Here is a 27094-nt window from a genome sequence, read left to right on the forward strand (position 1 = left end):
TGATGCACCCCTTCCGTCGACAGAGGAGTACTTATCTTGGCATTGTCAAAATAAGAACGAACAACAACCCCGAGAGCTCACTTTTCTCCCACTCACATCCATCAGTGTAGTAATTTGGTTTTGCTTTTTCCTACGTGCGACTGAAGAATGAAAACAAACGAGTGTTATATCATCACTCTCCCATACCCAATGTTGTTTAGCCCTCTCCTTCCAGTAGGACCTTCACACTTAACTTTTGCTGAAAGCTCCACAAAACGATTCCTACTTCCCACACTATTCAACTTTCTACAATACTCCATTTCCACAAAAGTTCATGTTATTAAACAAATTTATAATTTTCAATAAATTTTAACTAAAAATATATTTGATGAAATGTATTAAAAAGTGTATTATTAATATTTATATAATTAAATTTTATAATGAATAAATATTTTTGAATATATAAATATTAAAATTCAATTTAGAATTAAAGATGAAAATGATGGATTAATAAAAATAATGGGTTAAGAAAAATGTAAAAAAAAAATGTTCCTATTAAATAAAAATTTTTAAAAACACTTTTGTTCAAAATGATTATTTTAATTTATGTATATAGAAGATATAGATAAGTATACAAATCAATCCTCTATAGAGTTCACATTTTTAAAGTTTGAGAAGTTTGGTTTGCAAAATAAACGGGCCCAAAGTCTTGCTACCTTAATGTCTTTAAAATTGAGTCTTAAAAAACATCAATCTCAATGTTTTTTAAATTGAGAGGTCCAAACATATCAACCATTAATCAAACATAAAAATCTAAATAAACAATCAAATATCAAAGTTTTAATTAATATCTTAAAAATAAATATCAAACATTTATCCTGTAGAAGAAAATATGTACAAATGTTTTGATGATGTCAAGATGATTATAAAACATTAAAAAAGATTCAAGGTTGAGCTAAAGCAAGTTGATGCAAGAACAAGATTTCAAGTGTTACATAGATAAGTCTTGTCAACTTAACTAAAAATCTAAAAGAATCTTTTAAGAATTGCAAGTATGTTTGGCCTTAAGAAAAAGTTTTCAAAAACCTCAAATTAATATATTTAGTTTTAAGCAAGTTTTAAATCTTTTGAAAGTAAGTAAAAATGTTTTCATAAGACTTAAGAAAAGCTTTAAAGAATAGTTTAAATCATTTCTTAAAAGAGATTTGTCAATGAAATTATTGATATGAAGTTTTCTACATATAAAGTTTTTGAAACAATAAAAATATGTTCTGGTAATGGATTACCAGTCCTTGTAATCTATTACCAGAAGATAAAATTTTAAAATTTGAATACTAAGATACAACGTTTCAATTATTTCAAATTTATAACTGTTGTAATCGATTACCAAACCCTTGTAATCGATTACCAGTGTATCTTTTCAAAAAGAATTCAAATAGTTACACCTTTTTATGAAAGGATACAACCATGAAATTTTTATCTATAAATACAGAGGATTTTTCCTTAAAAAGGTTGACGAACTGAAATGTGAAAAAAAAAAAAAAGAATTACAAAATCTTCTTGGCCATAATCACTTGCAAATTCTTAAGAGTTCGTTAAGGATCTTCATATTGTAATATCTACTCTTCAAGAGAGTTATTCTGAAAAACCCAATTGATCATTAGATCTGTAAAGGAGAAAGAGTTTTCTCCTTGTTGGTTTTGAATCTCAACACAAGGAAAGGGTGTTTCAAGGTGTTGGAGGATTCAAGTCTTGTAAAGATTACAAGGATAGTGAAATCTCAAGTGGGAGACTTGAGGATTGGACGTAGGCAGGATTGGCCAAACCAGTATAAAATTAAGTTTACAATTCTTCTTTCCCTACACTTTTAATTACTTGATATTTAATTGTGTTTGAGTAGGTTTGCATCATCATTAACTTATACACTCAAATTTGTCTAAGTAATTGAATTTGTAAGAAAGTAATTTGAAAAAATTTTATAAAAAAAAATTAGAAAACTTAATTCATCCCCTCCCCTTCTTAAGTTATATCAGGCTACTTGACTAGCTTATCCAAATACATTTATCATTACCCCTATAATGAAATTACCCCTATAATGAAGTGGGTAGTCTGCGAGCTTTGGAAGTTAAACTTGCAAATTTCATTGGCTGAACCTAAAAGGTTCCTATATTATTATGCAGATTAAAAATAATCATGACCTATTATTTGTGATGTCCACAAACTTACAATCATGTCTATATACTCACAAGATGTCCAATTAAAAAAGTAAGCAAAATCTTACTTTTCAAGTCGTATATTTTAATTAATAATATAAGAGTAAATTTATCATATTTATTTTATTTTTAGATTTATATCATATGAAAATAATTTTGGAATACAAATATTATAAAGGTCTTAAAATAAATATTTAGTCGTTAAAATAGAAGAAACTCTTTTACCTTACATTAATATAAAATAAAAAAATTATATCAAATAAAAAAATTCAGCATAATCTAATGATTCAAATCAAACTAACTCAACCTTAATTGGAACAATTAAGTTCGAATTGGGAAAAAAATCAAAATCAAAATTCAAAACAAATAAATCTTTTAATTCTTAAACTATTTGTCTTATTAACATATTTTGTCTATGATTTTTAGCTCATGAAGAAATTTTTTGGAATCTAAAACCAAATAAAATTTGTTTAGAGACTAAAAATAAAAATTTACATAAGTTCAAGAACTAAAAACTTATTTTATTCAAAATAAATTATAATTTTAAATTAATATATTAAATAAAATATCATTTTACCAATGCAAATCAAGATTTATTTTATGACAAAATGAATACCCTAAACAGTGTTAAGATGATACTTGATCCAAATTCGTGAGTCTGGGTCTGAATTCTCTTAACAGAACACTTCTTGATTTTTAAATATTTGATTTATAGGCTGCATATGATTTAATCTTTTATTGTTTCAGTTTGTTCCAGTAGTCAATAAGTACGTGGTACCTTTATCTTGGAACCAGTTTCTTCTGTCATAAATTTTAAAGTATATAAATCAATGGGGATGGATTACAATTTCCTATTTCCTTCTCCCAAATATATTACAACATATTCTTCTCCTTCTTCTCTGGTAAGTCATGAATCCAACACTGGTCTTTGGCATGATTCTTTCCGCTCTCACTTTTCTTACAATACACTATTTCTGTAGGCCTAACTGCTAGCTTTGCACTTGGTAATTCACTACTACTATGACTATAATTGCTCAACCTCCTTCTATAAGGGTCTTAGCTAACTCAATGAGATGCATATTGACACATTTGGAATCCAACAATAATAGACGAATATAAACCATAATAGATGACACTAAAAGTTGGTCTTTGGCGTCTCCTTTCCACCAAGCTCAATGAAACCATCATGTCCCCAAAAATCTGCACTTGTCAATGCAGGTGATTGTCATTAGTCACAGACAAACTCAAAATCATGTTCTAATAAGAAATTACCAGAGTGAAAGAATATGTAATTGTTTAATATATATGCAAGTTCTCTCCAACAAAGTTTGGATATACTTACTATCATTAGAAGCTGCACCCTTATAAAGCTATGGATATGAATCTTGAACAGTGATTCTGATTAAGAACATTTTTGCTCCCAGCATCTCCCTGATCTTGAATGTGAACACTTCCTAAAAAAGCAACTTGATTCTTTTCTGCAGAAGTTGATAAAACCAACTAACTTCTAGAAATCAGAAACAAACCATATAAAATAGAGATTGACAGAAAATATGCTTAAAGCTTTTGCCGTTGCTCAGTAAGAATTATGAATGAATACTAGTTAAGGATGATGAGTGAAACAAGCAATTCCTTAACTTTTGTTCCTTCAATGGAGGACATGAAATAGATATGAAAAAATGAAAGAGATTCAGTTGCATGGAGAGAGCAAGTATAAAGACTTGCTCTTAACTTCCCATAAGACAGTGGCGGAAAGCTAAATATATAGCCAACACTTGTGATCAATGAATGATCATTAGTATGGAGTATGACCAATACCTTTCTGCTGGTATGCTTGCAAACCCATATTATAAAGGTCTTGAAAGCATACCAGATGAAAGAGATTGGTCAATGAAGATATTGGACATCGGAAACATTTTTCATTGTTGGGTTTGGTATTTGCATCGTAAGATTGTGTTTACCACTCATCATTACACCCTTTTATACCTCAACCATGCTATGCATGCCTGTTTCTGTCACCCGGAGCTTCCAAAGAGTTAATGCGATAATAATCATGCACCCAAACTCGTTAATCACTAGGTCCAGCTTTCTCTTCTCAGCTGCCAACTATGTATTGCCATTAGCTTAATCAAATATATTTTATTTTATATAAATATCTATTTACTATTCTTTTAATCTGAGTATTATATAAATACTTATATTTTATAAAATTAAATGTATAAATTATACTTTAAATTTATGCTAAATAATTTGAGTCATAATATAAGATTCTTTGAATAATCTCCTCCATACTCGAAGCAGCTCGATTCCAGAGCTCACTTTTCTCCCACTGACATCCATGAGTGTAGTAGGACCTTAACACTTAACTTTTGCTGAAGCCAGGCAAAACGATTCCAACTTCCCACACTATTCAACTTTCTACAATACTCCATTTCCACAAAAGTTCATGTTATTAAACAAATTTATAATTTTCAATAAATTTTTAACTAAAAATATATTTGAAGAAATGTGTTAAAAAAGTGTATTATTAATATTTATATAATTAAATTTTATAATGAATAAATATTTTTCAATATATAAATATTAAAATTCAATTTAGAATTAAAAGATGAAAATGATGGATTAATAAAAATAACGGGTTAAGAAAAATGTTAAAAAAACAATGTTTCTATTAAATTAAAAGTTTTAAGAACACTTTTGTTCAAAATGATTATTTTAATTTATGTATATAGAAGATGGAGATAAGTATACAAATCAGTCCTCTATAAAGTTCACGTTTTTAAAGTTTGAGAAGTTTGGTTTGCAAAATAAACGGGCCCAAAGTCTTGCTATCTTAATGTCTTTAAAATTGAGTCTTAAAAAACATCAATCTCAATGTTTTTTAAATTGACAGGTCCAAACATATCAACCATTAATCAAACATAAAAATCTAAATAGACAATCAAATATCAAAGTTTTAATTTATATCTTAAAAATAAACATCAAACATTTATCCAAATACATCTATCATTACCCCTATAATGAAGTGGGTAGTCTGCGAGCTTTGGAAGTTAAACCTGCAAATTTCATTGGCTGAACCTAAAAGGTTCTTATTATTATGCAGATTAAAAATAATCATGACCTATTATTTGTGATGTCCACAAACTTACGAACATGTCTATATACTCACAAGATGTCCAATTAAAAAAGTAAGCAAAATCTTACTTTTCAAGTCGTATATTTTAATTAATAATATGAGTAAATTTATCATATTTATTTTATTTTTAGATTTATATCATATGAAAATAATTTTGGAAAACAAATTTTATGAGTACCACCATATTATAAAGATCTTAAAATAAATATTTAGTCGTTAAAATACAAGAAATTCTTTTACCTTACATTAATATAAAATAAAAAAATTCATATCAAATAAAAATATTCAGCATAATCTAATGATTCAAATCAAACTAACTCAACCTTAATTGGAACAATTAAGTTCGAATTGGGAAAAAAATCAAAATCAAAATCAAAAATCAAAACAAATAAATCTTTTAATTCTTAAACTATTTGTCTTATTAACATATTTTGTCTATGACATCAAGATTTTTAGCTCATGAAGAAATTTTTTGGAAACTAAAACCAAATAAAATTTGTTTAGAGACTAAAAATAAAAATTTACATAAGTTCAAGAACTAAAACTTATTTTATTCAAAATAAATTGTAATTTTAAATTAATATATTAAATTTAATTAAAATTAAAATATTTATAGTAATTGGTTACATGTTATGAAAATCAAAATTATCAAAATTAAACAAAAATTATAAGACCATAATGTTGTGATAGGAGAAATAAATTTAATTTTTTAAATTCAAATAAGCAATTCTAATGATAGGAATTCTATATTGTAGTTGGATATCATGTTTAACATTTTAAAAATAAAGTTGACCCCCGAATTTTGTTAAAGCAAAATTTAATTCTTAATATTATAACAATAAGAATCATACATTCCCTGCTTAAAAAAATACCATAATGAAATGATTTTTAATTTATTTGTTATCAAGAAATATTTATAAAAATACAGAGGCTTTAAAAAATATTTGGGAAATTAGTAATGAGAGAAATATGAAGGGGAGAGAAAGAAAATATAAGATATAGAAAGGAAAAGAAAATAGAGAAAGAAGTTATTAAAAAAAATAGAATATAAAACATTAAAAAAATTATTTGTATATTTTTTCCTATTAGAATAACTTTATACATAAATATTTATATGTATAAGTATAACTTTTTTGCAGCCCAAGGTTCCAAAGGCCCCTGATCACTAGACTTGTTATAAAAATTAAAATACATCTTTTGTCATTATGACTTCAAACAATGATTTTACCATGCTAAACCAATCTAATTTGTTTGATGACATTTTGGATTGAAAAACTCCCATTTTACACTTTACTATGAATATATGTAATGTAATATGAAATACTACCTCATAAATGATATTTATACCATGTTACATTAGTCAACATCATCTCAATGCCTCAACGAGATGGTACGAGCATTTAATGAAAAGTTTTAATTGTTGTGATAAAAAAAATTATCGAAATATATTATTTTTATAGATTTACTGTTTCAAAATTAAGACGAGTTATCTTGAAACATATAAGTTTAAATATATATATATATATAAAGATGAGGTAAGATGTGAGACCTACTCTATGTTCTTAAATAGGTTCATCATTGAAATAAAAATTACTACAATTCCTAAATATTATGTGGCATAATAAAGACCCACCAAAAGCGAATTGAGAACCAAAAAGTGGAGTGAGCCATTAGAGATGTCATACACTGAACTTTGTCAAACATGTAAAAATTCAAATTCTGGTTACTTAACTTGCAAAAACGTTATGTTTTTAGTTTGGGTCGAGCCAGATCAAGTTGGCCGAATAACCCAATCCATGATCAGCCACAATAAGCAGAGCCTCAGTCTATTGCCAAGTCATTTTATTAAATGCTGTCCCAATGCACAAGGCTTCCTAATGGGGTGATAAATATATACAGCCTTATCCTTGCAAAGGAAGAGGCAATTTCAAAGATTTTCAACATGTGACCTTTACACCCCAAGGCAACAATCTTACCGTTGTGCCCAAGGTTCACCCTCCTCGGCCTATTGCCAGCCCTAGTCATTATATTATTAAGCAAAAAATCACAGATCAACTGAATAGAAAAAGAAGGTAAAAATGACCTAGAGCTTACAGTGAAACCTTAGCTATTACAAATCATAAAGATCGTGATTTCTGAAACTGTGATAATCCATAAAGTCGGGTTTGCATTGCAAAACTTCATTCAAAGAAACTTGTTTTCATACATTACAAACATTTTGAACCTAGTGCTACATGGCCCCTACTCCCAAAAGAACTCAAATCTCATTCACATCATCGAACAGAGATTCACAAAAGCGGCATCATAACCCATACAGTGAATGTAATGTTGGAGATTTAGGAATTGAAAGGTCTGTATACCTACAAAATGTTAAGAACCCTTCTCATCTGGAGGATCACGATCAACTAAGGCAAGTGGATCTTCTCCAGTTTCAGATGGGTGCTCAGATGTAGGGGGTTGCTCTTCATTTTCGTTGTTCTCAGGGTGGAAATTGATGGGGAACTTTGTGACCCTTGGTTTATCGGACAAAATGTTCCTTTGAACCCTATCAATTAAAACCTTTGGTGGAGGTTCTTCTCTCAGCTGCTCATCATCATAATCATTGTTCACATAATAGCCAACACGAATAAATTCCTGACCCAGATAAGAGCATGTCAACAGAAGCACCGTGACACCAATTATATCTTCTTCACGAATTTTTGATGGATCTGGTGGATCTGCCTGCAATCCGAACGGCATTTAAAAAGTTGAGCGTATGAGCAATTGCATGTTACACAGCATTCAAAAGATTAGTATTCAAAAAGCTTGCCTGTAAAACAAAGCGATAGTTCCCAACATTGACGGGACCAACAAGGACGCTCTCTAATAATTGATCATAGGTCTCATCCTCAGCAGATCCAACATATATGAGCTTCCATTCCAAATCTGTACCCAACAGCCAACATACATTACCAAACATTTAGTGAAGATGATGAGGGAGTAAAACTAAAGTGAAGATGATATGAAAAAAAAAAAAAAAAACTAGCCTTTATTACAACTTTTAGACCCAAATGTGCCATGATAATTTGGATTATGTTCGTTCCCTGAAAACCACTCAGAAGAAAATATTTTCAATGGGTTTTCACATATACAATGTGGTGAATAATTCAGGAGGACAAAAGTGAAGTCCTCAACTAAAATTTGAAAAAAAGTGATTTCACTCGAGAACAAGGTCAAAGGCTGTATCGAAAAGAGAGAAAAATTGTAGTATGGATCCACATCCAATCATGAGTGATATGGATAAGCAAACTTTTAATTGTTAAATTAGAGGAGGGGAGTTTTAGGGTAAATTGGGGATTCCACAGATTATAAGAAGAAAAACCCTGGGAGTGGGTTTAAGAGAATGCAGAGAAAAGAGAAAGCAGGAGGCGTGGCAAAGATCTGTATACAGAGAGGGGCTGAAAACATAAACCCTAATCCTAATGTAAAGTAGAAGGCATTAGAATGGAAAGTGAAACCCTAAAAAGAAGAAAGAAGAAGTTACCGTCTTTGAGAGCGGCGAGACACTCGTAGGAAATCTCGAACTGAAAGGGAGTGAGAAAGGAAGCAGGGTTGTCGAGGACGGTGACGTTGGTGATGTTCACAGCACTCATCCCTTTGCTTCTTCCAAACAGCAAAAACACCACAAACGCACCTTCGTGTCTTTGGCGGGAGCGTGTTTGAAGAGGAAAAACACCTCGCCTCACTCATCAGCATCACATCCCAATACCCAAACCCACACTATTTATTACACAAACCCCCCACGCTAACCTTTACCACATAAATATTTATTCATTTCTTATAAGCTAAATTAATTAACTATTCCTAATTTACTCCCTCACCTTTGTGTAACTGTAACTACATGTTAAATTATTATTACTATTTGCGTAAATTATATTAAAAAAATTCCCAATTTATCCTAAAAGATAAGACTAAATTTAAAAAAATTAAATTTTAAAATAAATTTAATATTATTAACTTAATTAACTAATTTATCAGCATATTTTTAACATTAAACTCCTTGATTTACATGTTTATTAAACTTTTTGGTTTATGCATTACATTTTATGCGACACCTTGACAAGTTAAACAATATTAGTATGACATGTTAAATTTATTTAAATGATTAAAGATGAACTAAAATAACTAATTTTAAAAAATCTAAGTGCTTTATTATTATTATTATTATTATTATTATGAATATATTTAAAAAGAACATTGTTATTAAAAATTAATTTTGTAGTGTATTAGTATGAAATTAAAATAAATTTATTATAGAATAAACGTCATATAGATATAAATATAAATGCATTATTAGTTAAGTCATACATCATCATACAATGTCACAAACATATTCTTAGATCATGCTTTACAACTCATCAACATTTTTTTTTTCTATAAAAAATTATACTTACTAACATTAGAAAGATATACACGTACAAAAAGTTTTTCACTACCCCATTATAAACAAACAAAATATAAGGGTATATATGTCAAAGCAACCAAATATATACTCTCATTCCACTACTCTAAAGTCAGCTAGTCATGCATGTCACTCTGTGAGGTCTTCCTCAAGATTTGATTCCTCCTCAATATTTGAATCATCATCTTCAATATCATACTCTCCATCATCAAATTATTCACTGGGCAAGTGATGCCTCAAATCTAGTACATGTGGAGGTGAAAGAGCATGGAATCCATTTGCTTATAAAGTTGAATCATTGGAATTGCTTGCTCATTATCAAAAGTGTCAAGAGATGATGAATCGAAGGATAAAGGTGATGAGTCAACTCTAACATATCTAGGAGCAGGTGGTAGTGTCAATATCAATGAAATGGCCAAGATGGCAGGTTACATCCTAACTTGATGGTCTATAAATAGGAATTGAAATGACACCAACCCTTTAAAAGTGACATCCTTAAAAAAGTTATCATGGGTCTAGTAATTGTGGTTATTGAACTGTAGGAAAAATCTCCCCATCATAGGAGTGTCCTCCATTAGTGTTGACTGCTAATCATGAATTCGTCTCACATACATGGAAGGAAAAGAAAAGAAAGAAGTGAGGTGATTATAGTTCATAGGGTATACCTAAGCAATTAATTACAATCAATCAATTAACTAATATTATGTGTGCAAGGGCTCCTAGGATTTAACCCAAGTTATTGTAAGATAGTCTAAACTTGTATGGATCCATACCTCACTTGATAATCATCATCAAGTATTTTATTTATTTTGGGAATTGATTGGAATCTCATATCCCCCTCATAATAGTACCATCTTTATCATTATTTTTTTTCCCAACAATTTAGCACAAGGCTTCACTTGGGGTATATGCTTAACCAATCTTAATAATATTAAGTAGGTGTTAGGGTTATCAAGTCAAATTACATGATTGTCTTGGTTTCTGTTGTACATTGTTGTCCATCTTCACATTCATCACGGATAGGAATTCTCTATCTGATATGGAAATTATACAATCACAAAAATTAATAATAACCTGAGACGTGTGATAGCACTATCCTTAAGAACTTATCCGCATGATGTGCAAGTCCCCCAGGATATAACAGGTTCTTCCTAATTAATAATTGAGGAAACAGAACTAACAAGTTTTCTTAAGTGAGAATAACCCATGAAACTCATGATATAATCAAGAAAAGATGTGTGTGGAGATATCTGCTCAAAATCTTCTGTATGTCATATTTATAATGAAGAGAAGTTGTTTCTCAAAATTACCTTTGACCAAATCATAAGATAAAATATATTATCTCTTAAAAACCAAGTCAAAATATAAGATAAGACCAAGTCAACAAGACTAATTTTAATTAAAATATTTATTTAATAAAGCATAATTAATTTAAAATATTTTTATAATTAAATAAACATATTAACCTTTTTGAAATATCACTCAAAAATACAACAATTTCAAGGTAGCTAGCCTAACCACTAGGAGTCTCACCCCTTGATACCATACCCTATAGACCTTTATAGTGATCTCTGCCTTCATCCCATAGTATACCAAAGTGTGACTTACTAAACTTCCTTGAACACATGCCTTCTATACATGGTTTACCATTAAATACTCTAAACTTATAATCTAAGGCCTCATTAACTCATAAATATTTTTAAAATTTTTGACAAAATTTCCTTTGTAACATGGTACTTCTCACAAATACCTATAAGAGGTATGATCAATCAAACATCAAAATTCAATCATAATAACATGTATCTTCATGATCCTAATTTAATCAAAAATTGAAATATAATTATAGTTTAAACTTCAACCTAATTATATATTTTTTTACTTTAAATTATTTATGTATTTTGGTGATCAATATTTAGATTAAAATAAATATTTATTATTGTATAAAATTTTATGTCAAAAGATTTTATTTCTCATTTAATCTATAAAATTAATATAATAATTATTACTATTTTCTAAAACATCAAAAAAATATTATAATTTTTATTTGATTTATCATTAATATTATATATAGTCGTAAGGATAATACTTTCTCTATTACAAATTACTGTTAACGAAACTCTATTATAATTATTTTAGATAATTTTCTATCATGTATTCCAAAACCTAAGTGTGTAACAGATTCGATAGTTTTTCATCAATATTTATTACTACATTATATTTAAGAGTTATGAATTCATTTACTAATTTAATATATATATATATATATATATATATATATATATATCTTTATTTATTTGTCTCACACAAAATTTAAAAAAATTACTATTCATAATTTAATATATTAATATATATGTATAATAATAATTATAATTATTTAATATATAAAATATGGAACATTGAAAAATCTAACAAAAATATATTCACCATATAATCTAAATTTTAATCTTACTGTAACTATTATAATTATATATAATATAATATAATCTAAATATTACAGAATTCTTAGTTTTCAAGACATTATTATTACTTATAGAAAGTTAATTTTCTAAATAAATATTATCATATACATTATCATATTTTTTCTTCATATTTATAAGTAAACAATACTACCCACTATAAGTTGCAAACACGTTCTTAGTCTATATTTTGAATTCAGTTTATAGCATTGTGATAATTGAAAATCAGGATATATTTATCACAATATAAGATCAAGTATAAAGAAAATCATAGCAAAATACAATTATATTCAAACAAAACTTAAAAAGGAATTTGAGGGGATAAATCTCAATCCTTTGAACTCTTTGTGAAACAAAAATGAAATTAAATATCCTCTGTCCCTTACCTCTAAATCTCTAATGCAGTAACAACAATGAGAGCTGAACAGTAGTATAGCTTTTCTTTTACTTCCGTGAGAGATTATAATTTAGTTCCTCCATGAATATTTAAACTAAAATAGGGTAGGTAATTTGACTGTTTGAAAAAAAGTCACAACACATTTTACTCATGTAAATCTTTTTTAGGATTCTTTTAGATTTTTATTATCACTTTGTCTTTTTATTTAAACAGAAAGGTCTGATGTAAATCATGTCATGTCAGTTCTATTACTTCATCTTCGCAAACCATTTCCTTATAATATAAATATACGCATTTCCTGTTTTTCATTTTTCTTAATTGCATTAGTTTTATTTGTATAATTTTTACGTGCAAACATGATCATAATTTATTATTATTATTATTATTATTATTATTACACATGAATTCATATATATATATATATAATTAATCCATTGTTAATTATTAAGTTTAATTAAATTTTGAAATAAAATTTTAATTTACCTAATTATTATTTCTTATTTTTCTCATAGATTAAAGAGTGTTATTTTAGTATTCATCTTGAAAATAAAATTAAGGTTAACTAAATAATTTAATCTTAAATAATTCATAAATCAATAATATCTATTTGTCTATTAAATTATTTTACACTTAAGAATATAATGCATAATATTTTTAAAAATTGTTATTTGAGAATATATAATTAATTAAGAACAATCTTATCATCTTGTTATTTTCTAAACTTAGATTCAAAAATAGAATAAATATTAACTAGTATTTATTATTCTGAGCACATTTATATTTCTTAAAAATTTCAAATTCTTATATAAAATTTCTTACTTAAATCATGCAAGAAAATAAATAAATAGAAAAGACACAAATAAGAGTGTTGGTGTTACATTTTATATATTAATAATAATAGAGTCCTTTATTTATTGATAATAAAAGTTAATTTTATTTTGATATGCATAATATATTAGAAAATATTTTTTCGTCAATAGTTTAAGAATTAAGATAACTTAGAATATCACATAATTTAGTTATTATATTTTTCACCAAAATACATATTTGATTCTAGATATTTGAAGCTGGCCTTGGATCTCAAGCAAATGTTGAGAGAGAGAGGGTAATTGTTGTGTGAAAATGTTGGCTAAAAAGGAAGATGTAAGTGAAGATACTAATTAAGTTTGATGATGCTTGAGAAAACTTAATGAAATTATTTTACTAAGACTCTTTTTATTATTTACAAAAATTTATTAAAAATTATAATTTTTTTAGTTTTATGTCTCATTTAATAAGTCTCTCAACTAATTTAATAATAAAACTCACTCGCATTTATGATTTTAAATCAATATTAGAAAGAGTAATAATAAGAAAATGTTATAATGAGTGTCACTAAAATTTTGATAATATTTTCTTACATGTTCATGTTCCAATATAAAAAATTTGTAATTGAGATTAATTTAATTATTTGTTATTATTATGTTCTAATGATTCAAAATCAATTCTATCCACTTTTATTTGCACTTAATATTTCATGATTAAAAGGATCATTTTTCTTAAATATTTAAAATCTAGATTTAATTAAATTTGTCATTTTAATTTAAATTATTTACAATTATGATTTTTAATTTTTTTTAACTAATTATGTTTTTCATTTTTGATATATGGGATTCGTTGGCACCAAAGTGTTTACAGCCAATTGAGCTAAACTCTTTTGTTACTAATTATATTTTTTTTTTCAAGCTTAAACATATTTAATTTTCTTTCTTGTACCAAAGTCTAAAACCCTCAAATTATTATTTTTTTATTCAAATAATTGAAGGCTTTTAAGATATTAAATAATTTTATTTTTTTAACAAAATTTAACAAAAACATGATATTCTTTCGATAAAATGAGATTATTTTTTTTCTTTTAGTTAATCGGTTTTAATGAAGATTTTGTGTAAAAAATAACAATATGAGAGTTTTAAGTAAGAAAAATCAACGGGAACCAATTTTGTTCAGTTTTAAAATTAGAAAAACCTAAAATTGCTTGTAATTTAAATTAAATGGATAAAAATATAATTAAATAAATAGCCCATGTTAATCGTTTGTATAAGAACCACTACAGTCCGTTAGTGGTCAGAGAAATCGCTTGTATTTTTTTATTATTGATAAAACAAAATTGCTTATGTAAGATGAACTTCATAAAAAAATTAATATTATCAGCCACTTCAAAGCAAAAAATAAAAAAATAAAAATAAAAAATAAAAAATAATATATATATATATATATAGAAATTAAGCAAAATAATATAATACATCTAATATGGTAATCATCGAATTCAATTTCTTTATAATGTGGAAATTCAGGTGAAAAAACTGGAGAGCAATAATCATGACAAGCTAATGATGAATATTAAGATTATAATAAAATTGATGCAAATAAAACAACCTACTAAATTGTTGAATACCATTTTCTTAAATTACTCATTTACAATTATAACTTTCAAATTCAATACAAATATTAATTTTGGTGCTTGGTTACCTACTTTTAACTGTTGAATCCACTGTTTCATTTTATTTTATTTTATTTTATTGGTACTAGTCAAGAGAGTAAATGGTGCTTTTGGGCTTAATGTATATTTTGTTTAATAAATTTTCTTACCATTAACAAATGGTACTTTTCGGATTAAAAACAGCTCAACCAAAATATTAGAAAAAACATGCGTAGAAATAATGAAGTAATGAACCTCTCATTATTTGTCGGGACACAGATAGAGATGACAACGGGGCGGGACGGGTACGGGTTTTATGATACCCGTCCCCGTCCTCGCGAGGCAAATCCATCCCCGTCCCCGTACCCGTACCCGTCGGGTATGTGATTTTCATCCCCATCCCCGTTCCTGTCGGGTATCGGGTATACCCGTACCCGTACCCGTCAAAAATTTTTATTTTTTTTTAAATATAATATTTTTAAAATATTTTTTTTAATTATATTATAATTATAATTAGGTTATTTCTTTATCTCATATTATAATAAATAATCACACATAAAAAAATATTAAAATTCTTTAATATAATTAAATTAAAAGTGAGTATTAAATTAAAAATAGGAACGAGGACGGGTACGGGGCGGGTAAGTACATACCCGTACCCGTACCCGATTTAATATATCGGGTTTTACCCGTACCCGTTTCCATACCCGGTCAAACCGGGTATTTCCTGTCAAAGTCGGGACAGGTTCGGGTATTACCCGTGGGTACGAATATATTTGTCATCCTTAGTCACAGACCCACACTTATTGTTCATCAAGGAAAGGGTGTGCATGATTGCAAACACGACATGTGAAGTTATATTTATATAGGAAACATCACAATGACCTTGCCACAGTCAAATTCTAGGATTTTAGTTGGAAACCTTTAAACCATGAATTGGATAAAAGTTATCAATGGGACGGGCAAAAAAAAACTGAACTAAACTGAACTGGTGATGAACTGAACTGTATTATAAAAAGCTGAACTGTTTGTAAAAAAACTGAACTGTTTAAAAAAAAACTAAACTGAACTGTTGAAAAGTTAACTGTACTGAACTATAAAACTAAACTGAATTATAAAAATTAAACTATTTTTATAAAAGGATAAAAATTAAATGTGTCTAACATGTTATGTCTTAATGGATTAACTCGATAGATTAATAACCAAAACTTTAGAAAAAAAATGATGAAAAAAAAATTATATCAATTTTGTCGAACTAACGGATCAATTGAGTTATGTTAGACTACTTATTTTTAGGCTTAAAATTCACTAAGTTTGTTTGACTTACTTTTATATTTTTTTCTTTGAAAAATTTAAATAAAATGAAAAATAAAGTAAAGTTGGCAAATGTGCCCTATTTTGATAAATCAATGAGTCAAAATTGTTCAATTCAAAATATCATAACAGTTTAGTGCAGTTTAAATTGCAGTTCAGTTCAAGTTTTTATAATATAGTTAAGTTCAGTTCAATGATACAAAAAAATAGTTCAGTTCAGTTCGTCTCAACTAATATTTAGTTTAGTTCAGTTCATGAAAATTACTTTTAAGTTCAGTATAATTTTTATAAATTCAGTTCATTTTGCCCACCCCTAATCAATCATAGACAAGCTTTTACCAAATCATAGTTTGAACTTTTCCAACAGCAATCCAAAAACACGAATATGCAATCGTTATAAGCACTTCCTCTTCTTGCTGTAACATCTGGTACTTGATTACTCTATTTCATGGAATCGTGGGAATAAAAATTTATTTTATTATGCAATTGTTGTGCATGCACTTAATTCTTGACATACCTCCCCATTCATTTCTAATTCTCAATCGGATATGGTACGTAAGGTTTAGGGTTTATGCTTCAGAACGCTGTGCAGTTGCATTTCGCACACCACCATTAGAAATTTAGAATCACTCACAAGTAGATGCTTTGTTCTTAGAGCCGTTACTCTTTGTGTGGGTTGTTTTAATCTACCAAACTAGCTTTTTATGACAAAGCTAAGTGCAAGATTTTTGGTAGACACTATAGTAGAAGCTATCTTTTTCTCATTTTTTGGTCAAGAGTGCAATTTTCCCCTACTTCCCAGGCAAAAAGAGCTTTAACACATATTACCTATATACATATAGCGTTATAATCTGACATAGAAAGAAACAGTATTCTTCCAGCTATCAGGAAAGTGATTTATCAACATCTAGTTGCTTTGCTTTGATGTAATGCCATGGGACTGTGAGGCCCTAATAGGTTGTTCCTGAAGCAAAATCATATCTCGTGAATTTACTTTGCAATGCAAACTAAAATGCAAATTAGAACTGAGTCATGCAAGTGCATTACCATAAGTTCTATACTATCTTGAAGGTCAAAACACCCTTGCACTGTTGGCGTTCTGAAAGTGAGCTGTCCTTGAAGCTGAAAAAAAAACTGAAGCTAATTATCTTTGATTTAAAAAATTTAAGTCATATAGTTTCAAAATGTGAACCATAACCCACTATCGGTCCTTGTATGCTGTGCTGCATCCCATAATGTGGACCACGGCTTGACACGGAAGGCATTTGCCCCTGAAGATTGAAACAAAATATCAGATCCATAAACATCTCTCAAAAAAAGAGCCTAGGAGAAAGTACATGTGCCCTACCAGCCCTAGAATGGCCAGTTGACTGCTATAATAGCCATCATGCACGACAGAAACTGAGTTCATCTGCGCCTTTAAAATGTACAAACGGCAATTAATTTATACACTATCCAACTATAAAAGAAAAAGGTACAGAGAAGACTAGAGAATACGTCTTCAAGCACATTCTGTTGAGCCCCATAATAGCCATCAAGAGTTGAAGCTCTAGAATCTAAGTCCTGTGAGAACAAAATCTTATCTTATGTACCCAAAAGAATAAAATAACAAATAAAGGAGAATAAACATTAAAAAAAAAAAAATTTCACTTTTAGGGTACTATGACTAAATACTTTTTTGGACAATCATGGAATCAGAAATATATACCACAGTTTGCATGTCCTGCTGAGATATGTAACAATTATCGAAGTTGGGTTCTCTCGAATTTCTCTGTTCCTGCACATAAAAGACCACTGAAGATCCTACAAAGTATGAGCAATATAAGAGCTCCAAGATTTATTCATATAAGACAAGGCCAAAAAAGTAACAAGTGACAAACCCGCTTTTGGAAATCGTCCAGCATCTTGATATTGATTCTTTCTGAATCAGAGCATTCCTGTAGTATACAAAATCTGTTTAAGAATGCCCACAACTTACTACAAAGTCAAAACAAGTTCTAGCAACACCATATTAGTTGATCATCAACTAACCCTTTTATTAAACGACTTTCTTTTCTTGGTAGGTTTTGCCCTGTGGCAGCCATAATTTTTCTCTTCAACATCAAAACCATTGAGAGCCATCTTGTTGGGCTCTAAAGTGCTTCCAGCAGAATTGTTTGCATTCACACATTGTTTATAGACTTCTTCCAATGCCTGAGATGCAACACGGTAAGTATCTTCAGATAAAGACCCAAGTTCACTTAATATAATTGCCCGCCTACAAAGGTCATTAAAACGTTGAACTCTATTAGAAGTCCTGGTACTTATGTCACCAGCAAATCGATTGGCCTTTGCATCTTTTGCCCAACGTTTTAAAATATAACGGGATGGGATGTTGGTTATGCCAGACTTTTGAAGAACAAGTATTGCATGTCTACATAGAAAACCTTTGTATTGAAATAAACAACATGAACAACAGACATCCAAATCTGCTTCATTCCAAGAAACAATAAACTTCTTCTGCTTCTCAAAATCATCAACAAGAAATGTTACACTTGCCCTGTCTTCTGTTTCTTTCTGGAGATGACAAGACATCATTCCTAATATCTCCAATTGAAATTTTCCAAATATGACAAATGTATAAATTGTAGAGAGCTGCTTCTCAAAAGGTGATAAAGATCTTAATGCAGGTTTCTTTTGTCTTGTTTCAGAATCAGCTTTCGCTTCCATCTCAAAACTGTCTGTAGAGAAAACTTTATGCTGTTCAATAAACTCCTTAAAGGTAGAATCAACACAAATGTACTTGTCAAAGGATGATGAAATACTTTCAGACCTTACAGTTGTTGATAACCCAGCCAAAGAAACGTCTCGCATGTATGTAGGCACCCACTTTTTACGGTCTTCATACAATGACTGAACGCATTCATCATCCTCTAGTTCAAATCTATTGATCAGTTTCCACCATCTCTTTTCAAACTGCTCATGTGAACAGGAATTATGAACGCATTTGTCAAATTTTTCCATAAAATTATTATTTTGATCTATGATATAATCCAAATTCTTGGTGATTTTACACAAAATTTGTGATAGACAGAAACAATGACGTTTATCTGGAAACACTTCCACGACAGCTTCTTTCAAGCATTGCTCTTGGTCTGTGATAATCACCTTTGGAGGTAGGTTACCCATTGCTTTAAGCCATGCTCGCATTAACCATATAAAAGCTGAAACAGTCTCCTCCCCAACTAGTGCACATCCAAGTAAAATGTACTGGAAGTGATGGTTGACTCCGACAAAAGGAACAAAAGGAATTTTATATCTGTTTTTCAGGTAAAAAGTGTCGATCAACACAATATCATGGAAGTTTTGATAATCAAGTCTTCCTTTTGAGTCAACCCAAAATACAGTTCTCAAATGTCTATTCTGATCCAGGTCTATTGCATAGAAGAAGTTGGGGTTTTCACACTGCATAGACACTAAGTATTCAATCATCAACTGCATATCTCCCTCATCTAGAGCCAATTGCATACCCTTCTTCTGACAAGCTACATTATTTGTTTGTTTGCTACGTCCCCTGAAAAAATCATCTGGACAGATCTCATGATTGTGATCTTTTACAAAATTGTATATGATCCAGTTACCATCTAGCTTCTTCTTCATATGCATGCTAGCCTTACAGTCTGTCTTTGTACATGGTCGTGGATTAACCGCTGTACTGGACTCACGCTTACTTCCAAATCTGGAACAAACAATTTTAATATCAATAAATTTACCAGACTTTTTTGAGCGTCGACTGGCTTTTATCGTGATGCCAAATCCCACTGAGCGAGCATATTCTCTGTAGAAAGAATAGGCAGCCTCCTTGGATTCAAATTCCAAACCATTCTGTGGTTCTTTAAAGGGAAATTTACCAATAGCATCCACTTGATTGGAATTCAAATCCACCTGATCCTGGAAAAATAAAGCATTTTCACCTAAAGCTTCCTTACAATGTTCAGTCATTGAGGAAGGATTAATGCTTTGCTCTTCAATATGCATATCACATGCTGTATCTGTAACATCATTTCCAACATTAAGCTTCTCATGCTCACATACAGGTAATTCAAGATCAATCTCCATGGAGGACATAGATCATTATCAAAAGGAGAAGGAACTTCTATCACAATATCTGAAATGGAGTCAATAATAATAAGCAACCACAACCACAAGCTTATCAAGACAAAGTGTAACAAAGAGTGAAGACAAAAAAAAAATGAAATGATCATATTTAACACACAATAATGAGGAAGACAGAAACATGCAATATTTCAGAAAATGTAAAATTTCAAGATTTCACAGTGATTAGTGAACAAATTAATTATTTAAATTTCATATTACAAAGTAGATCATGACTATAAATTCCATATTCAATTATTATTGATTTTCCATATTGATGTTTGATTGTTTATATTCATTAACCACTCAAATGACTAATAAAGTCAGTAAATTCACTCTTTCAACATTATTGACTAGTGGAAATAAGTTTGACAAGAATTCCACTTACCCAAAATTGTATATGTTCCCAAGTAATATACTAACATGTAGTAAAATCATACTAATCCCCGAAATATATAATACTATAAACCCACCTTGTACTATTAACATGTTCAACCAACATCTCAAACTAATTCGTAAGTAGTAAAAATAAGAAATACTAAAATGTCATAATAAAAGTAATAGTAGCAAGACTCTAAAGTCAAAGTGTATAATCAGACACCATTATCAGAATGAGAGCATGTGAATTACTTGAAAAGCTAATAAAAAATAAGGCTTGAATAGTTCATTTGGCTTGTGAAGTGGGTCAGCTAAAATTTGATACCTTCTAATCTCAACATGAAAACAATAAAACCCATATGGTGATTAAAAGAAAATTTTGAAGAAAGAGAAGAGAAGTAATCGTAATTGAAAGAAGAGAGATCGGGGAAAGTATGTACAGGAACTGAGTTATTGAAGAAAGCGCCATTGCGAAGAAGATGAAGAAAACCGAAGGTAACCTAACCGAACAAGATGCTCTGCTACTCAACAATATTCGAACCTTATTTCTTAAGTAAAAAAAAATATATTTGTTTTTTTATTAATAAAATGCTATTGGAGATTTTTTTTAAGTAAATCTATAGTAAATATTTTAATTAATTTTTTTAAATATAAAAAACTATTTTTTTTAGTATATAGGGTATATATTTTTATTTTATAAAACTAAATTCTATAAGAAATTATATTTTAGATTTATAATAAATAATTTATATTGTAATATAAAATTATTAAAATTTTTAAAATATATTAAAATTAAATATTAAAATAATGTATTAAAATAAATAAAAAATCTATAAAAATACTTTTATTAGAAAAATAATTAAAAATTTGATTATAATTTCAGAGATAACAATTCATGTGAAATTGAAAATGAACTTATTTTTTTAAGAATAAGAATAAGTCAAACTTTAAATAGGACATATGACTTAACCTAATTTATTTAAATAAGAATATTTTATTTAAACTTCTAAAAAAGTTATATTTAAAAAAAAGAAGATTAGATTTGAGTTTATAAAAAAGTTAGGATAATCTATTTATTTGTATGATATAATAAAAAATAATATATATATATATATATTACATTTTTAATAATATAATTAAATAAATAAATTTATAATAAAAAATTAATTATTAATATTTTTGACATTTTTACTATACTTAAATATTTTATGTTCTGTATCTTCACTTGTTTTTTTCATTCATCTTTATCATTGATTATTAAAATATTTTAAGTGGGATATAGAGAATATTTTAATTTTTTTTATAAATAAAATTATTTTCTTTCATTCCAATCTGTACATAAATGTACATTAGTATATAATTATACATATATGAATTGTCTCTCTTATGTTAATTTATTATTTTCATTTTAACCTCTAAATTTTAATAATAATAGTATAAATTATTTTTTATCATAAAAATAAAAAAAGACCCAAAGTAATATTTAAAAATATATTTATTAGTTTATTTAAAATTAAATTTATTAATCTATTTAACATTATTAATATAAAATAAGATTTTAAGTAACTTCAGCAAACTTTAAAAGGCTAAAAAAATCTATCATAAATAATATACCAAACTCAAAAATGTGAATGAACCAAGTCTATTAACCTAACTGACAACTAAAATAATGGACTGAATAACTTCTTAGAAACTAAAATAACCTATACTAGTCCAGAGATCCAATTCACCTTTATTTATTTACTCTTTTTTTTTTCTTGTCTTACTAGTTTCATTAACAATTAAATGAGAGAAAAAAAATTGCATTTTATAAATTATGACAGATAAAAAAGCATACAAAAACTAGCTAAGTAAAAAATGAATATTTCATTTCATATTATAAAGCGGAGATATCTGCTACAAGTGTTGCAAACCACCTTCTGCCTACTTATGTTACTAACATGCCAACTATGGACGCTGAAGTTGTTTTGAATAAGTTGGTAGTTTGGGATGAGAAAGGTGGTTAAGCAGCTGCAACCTCTCCTAGCCATGTTAAAGCAAAAAAATTGAGAGCAACCTCTCCATTCTCCAACTTTCTACTTCATCAACTAATAAGCGGAAGGCACATCATGTAGTGGATGACCCTTTCGATTTCTTTCCATTATTTTGCGTGCAAGGGATACTTGCTTTCCAACCACAAAGATAAATGCCTTGCCCACTCCCTTGGCACCTCTGGCTGTTCTTCCAACACGCCGTACATATTCACTTGGATCACGTGGGAAGTCAAAGAGCATGACATGATCCACTCCAGCAAAGTCTATTCCCCGTGATGCTCTGTCACAATTTACCATAATCAATTGTTGCAACAGATACATAAAAACCACTCAAAATTGACTAACATAAAAATACCTGTCCGTGCAAATCATAATCTGGGAGACTCCTTTTGATGGAGGACTAGTAAACTCTTCCATACTAGCAAGTCGTGATTCTTGTGTCATGGCAGCATGGAAGGGTAGAACTTGCACGCGATTTCCTTTTCTATCAAACCGCCTTAACGAATTTTCAACTTTTCTGCATGTTTCAATCTGCAAATTTTTTTTGGATAATTATACCAAATGAAAGGACAAAAGTTGCATAAAAAAAATATTTAGAAGTCTCAAAAGTAAGAAGGTACAATACTTTGTTGCAGAACACAATGGTTCTTGGGACAGGATTTTCCTCCACAAGTTGCAAAAGTGCATCTTTCTTGTTCAAAAATGCTGTATCAGGAGTTTTTTCTTGTCCATCTTCTCCACTGCAATCTACTACAATCTGAACAAATGAGAAGATAATCATCACAACCTAAGAATATAGTAAAGCACCAAAACATCGCAGCACCCTAAGAAGAGATAATACAGGTGTTTCATACGAGTTTTATATTTGTTACAAGCTATGGCTCCATATACAATGGTCCAAAGCAAAGTACATATATATAAAGCTAGTGAATAAAATATAATTCAATTTAAACTTCGTGTACGTGGAATAAGACTTTGGTGTAATATTGTTGTTAAATCTCATATAGGAGACAAAGTGATTATGTTTCTCATACTTAAAGTCAGCAAATACAGGGATTGGATTTTCTTGTATTCAGTCAGCATATTCAGGGTATATGTTTTCTAATACTGGTAGGACATAAAATAAAGAGAATTAAAGTAGTTATTAATTAGAAGGATACCATGGGTCAGGTCCATCATATATCTATAACAAGGAGGTTACTTGGTAGGGGGAGGGGCATTGAGATTAGTAAATTTGCGGGAATAGAGCACTGGCTCTGTTGTAAAAGGGAAACCCTCGGAGGAGACAAAAAGATTCATCTCCTATCTCATGTTCTTTTCGGTCAATAAATAATCTTTTCTTTCTTCTATATTTTTATTTTGGGTTCCTAACAAATACTCAGTCATGCTGTCTTCTCTCCAAGAAAAATGAAATAGAAGGAAACGGAAGTTACAGCCGAAACCTGACCTCTTCAAGGCGAGAACTTATTCGGTGCATACCAGGCCCCATAATCATTTCACAATCTGGAAAAACTTCGACCAATTTGCTATAAATATTTTTTGGTAAAGTTGCAGTCACAAATAAATACTGTGTGTCAACGGGTGAAGAATTGATCAAGCATTGAAGAGCCACTTCGAAGTCCTCATCCCCAAAGAGTATATCTACCTCATCCAACACAGCACTGCAACAAATTGCTGTAGTTAAGATAAATTTCACAATAGGTGTGCGCAGATAAAATATCCTAATTGGACAACCACGGTGAGGAAGGAAAGGGCATGGAAGCCTGATACTTTTTTTATTCATTTAACAGGAACATGTTACAATATCAAAATAGGAAAGACAGATATCTCAATTGATATATATTCACACCATAGAAACTAAACTTTATTCTTGGAATTTGACGGACAGTAAGAGTTTATTCACTGTTGATTTGGATTAACAACGTCCTAACTCACTCTAAACCAATAGCAGATAATACACCATCAGGATCATCTTATCACTTAATGCTCCTCTTTTTTGAGTAGCCATATCCTTATTCCTGATATGATATCAGTGCAGTTTCAACATCAATTTCCACATGTTGGACACTTAATGACATACTGACAGCAGATCAATCAGCAACAGAAATCAATTTCGCCGTGTTTTAATCTCAATGACCAATTTTGGAGCAAAAGTTAAATGAAAATTCAAAATTATGTCCTCGTTAAAGATATGTCTACAGCAACTAGACCAAGCAATTCCAAGAACCAATTTAGTACAAGTAACTGAAATAAGTTATGCTGGCTTGTATTTCACTGTTACCCATTGTGTCTACAAATTCATAAAATACTAATGGGAATTAGTTGCACTCCTGCATGTTTAATGATAAAACAGAAATTCAACGTATAAATTTGTAATGGTAGAAATTAATTCGATCAAAAAGAGACCAATGTTTACCATCTTAGATTTGTTAACTGCAAGAAGCCTTCATTTATGAGGAACAAAAAACGGCCAGGTGTAGCTATTAAGACATCAACTCCCTGCTGTAGATTTTCCAGTTGAGTTCTCTGTCGAAAACCTCCTGTAACAACCATAGATTTGAATGGAACCCCAGATTTTGACAAGGATCGACAATTATCCAAGACCTGCAAAGGAAGCCATGGTCCAATACATTGACAACACAGTTATACCACTCTCAAAGGGATGAAACACGAAATATATAAAATAGATTGTCATTGAGAACATAAGCAGCATTTGACCTGAGAAGCTAACTCAGCAGTGGGTGCCAAAACAAGGACTCTAGGAGCTTGTGAAGAGGATTTACTACGCCCATCAAGTTCTTCTTGTCTAAGACGCTGAATGATTGGCGCAAGATAAGCCAATGTCTTTCCAGAACCACTTTGATCAGCAATGACACAAGTCTTTCCTCTAAAAACAGGTGCAAATGCCATGGCCTATACATACATACATACTCACAGTTACATGAATTACAGCATAAAACCTAAAGTAATGATTTTTTTAATACCTGTACATGGGAAGGGCGCGTGAAGGAGAGTTTTTGAAGGGATTGAATGATATAATCGGTGCAGCCTATTTGTTTAAAGGATTTGAGACTGAAAAAGTTGGTGTCAGTGGGGGATTTGGTTTGTGGGGGAAACTTGGGAATGGTATCCCATCCTCCTCGTGAACGTCTAGGGGCAACATCTTCATCTTGAACTTGAACGCCGCGTCTTTGCTCCTTGCTTCTGTGTAGCAGAGTCTTGACTTTGTGGGCTTTGAGTCTTCCGAAACTTGAGAAGGGAGAATCGTTACCGTTATCGGCGTTATTGGTTGCGGTTGTGTCATGTGCTTGATTGGCGGAGAAAGAGAGAATGCGTCTCTGTGACTGTGAGTGGATGAGGAACACATTCGAAGAAGGAAAAAGTTGCGCAACCACCATTTCTCTGTCTCTGTTTCTTCGTTGAAGATAAGTTTCATTTCAATACATTCCACCAGTCCCACGTTGCCTCTATGTAATTTTCCATTCGATAAAGCTATTTAATGTTTAGTTGCTAATTATTGCAGCAAATGCTTTTAAAGTAAAACATTCAAATATATTTGAGACATTTTTATAAGTAACTATGGAAGAAATATCACAATTTTTCATTCACGAATAAATTAAAATAAGAAATTCTAAAACAAATTATATAATGAGTGACCTTGAATTCCCCCATCCCGTTTAAATAAAATTGTTTTTTAAATAATTTTTAGTTTTAAAAATTACACTCAATATGATTTTAGAATGAGATTAGATTATACCTTGAATCATCTTAGCCTAATCCAATATCTTTCCTATCTTTACCAATATATATTATTTTGATCATTTTCGTTTAAATATAAAAATAATTATTTAAAAAGTAGATGAGAATTGATTTTTTATTAAAAAAAATAGAAAATTACCTATTTTAAAATATAGAAGTTTAAACAAACGTTATAAAAGTAAAACAAAAAAAAAACTTATTTTATTAAAAAACACTTTTTCTTAAAAAATCAACAATCAAACTTATTAAAAACAATAATTTTTAATTTTCAAAGATGAAAATCATAAAATAAAAATTACTTGCAATCACTAAAGTTGAAATTTACTTATTTTGCATCAACTACAAACACTGAATTAAATTCCAGAGAGACGAAAATAAAGATTAAATAAATATCAA

General features: G+C 29.4%; 3 protein-coding genes across 11 annotated transcripts; all 3 read right to left on the reverse strand.

Annotated features, from left to right (window-relative positions):
- Positions 1-7475: 7475 nt before the first annotated feature.
- LOC109810242 (histone chaperone ASF1B) lies at positions 7476-9083 on the reverse strand. Of its 2 annotated transcripts, XM_020373662.3 has the most exons (4): positions 8852-9083; positions 8355-8411; positions 8138-8253; positions 7476-8049 (listed from the first exon to the last, which is right to left on the reverse strand). In XM_020373662.3, exons 1-4 carry the CDS (start codon positions 8958-8960, stop codon positions 7699-7701), a joined length of 633 nt encoding a protein of 210 aa, XP_020229251.1. In that variant the 5' UTR covers positions 8961-9083; the 3' UTR covers positions 7476-7698. The 2 variants fall into 2 exon arrangements, with proteins under 2 accessions (XP_020229251.1, XP_020229252.1); XM_020373663.2 differs by lacking the exon at positions 8355-8411 and having other exon boundaries at positions 8852-9079.
- An 8052-nt stretch (positions 9084-17135) lies between these two features.
- FRS2 (FAR1-related sequence 2) lies at positions 17136-21465 on the reverse strand. 8 transcript variants are annotated; one of them, XM_020373646.3, is made up of 9 exons: positions 21347-21465; positions 18426-20541; positions 18275-18331; positions 18103-18171; positions 17892-17957; positions 17743-17805; positions 17597-17665; positions 17442-17516; positions 17136-17358 (listed from the first exon to the last, which is right to left on the reverse strand). In XM_020373646.3, exons 2-9 carry the CDS (start codon positions 20499-20501, stop codon positions 17302-17304), a joined length of 2532 nt encoding a protein of 843 aa, XP_020229235.2. In that variant the 5' UTR covers positions 20502-20541; positions 21347-21465; the 3' UTR covers positions 17136-17301. The 8 variants fall into 8 exon arrangements, 4 of the variants coding, with proteins under 4 accessions (XP_020229235.2, XP_020229233.2, XP_020229236.2 ...); XM_020373644.3 differs by having other exon boundaries at positions 17743-17811; XM_020373647.3 differs by having other exon boundaries at positions 17743-17811; positions 18426-20425; positions 21347-21433.
- Positions 21466-22753: 1288 nt separating this feature from the next.
- LOC109810185 (DEA(D/H)-box RNA helicase family protein) lies at positions 22754-26423 on the reverse strand. The gene is made up of 7 exons (XM_020373587.3): positions 25924-26423; positions 25658-25852; positions 25356-25543; positions 24387-24600; positions 23565-23696; positions 23295-23470; positions 22754-23219 (listed from the first exon to the last, which is right to left on the reverse strand). Exons 1-7 carry the CDS (start codon positions 26335-26337, stop codon positions 22994-22996), a joined length of 1545 nt encoding a protein of 514 aa, XP_020229176.1. The 5' UTR covers positions 26338-26423; the 3' UTR covers positions 22754-22993.
- Between the last annotated feature and the right edge of the window lie 671 nt (positions 26424-27094).

The sequence above is a fragment of the Cajanus cajan genome, chromosome 4 (assembly GCF_000230855.2).
Source record: "Cajanus cajan strain Asha chromosome 4, NIPB_CcT2T_4, whole genome shotgun sequence".
In the NCBI taxonomy this organism is placed as follows: Eukaryota; Viridiplantae; Streptophyta; class Magnoliopsida; order Fabales; family Fabaceae; genus Cajanus; species Cajanus cajan.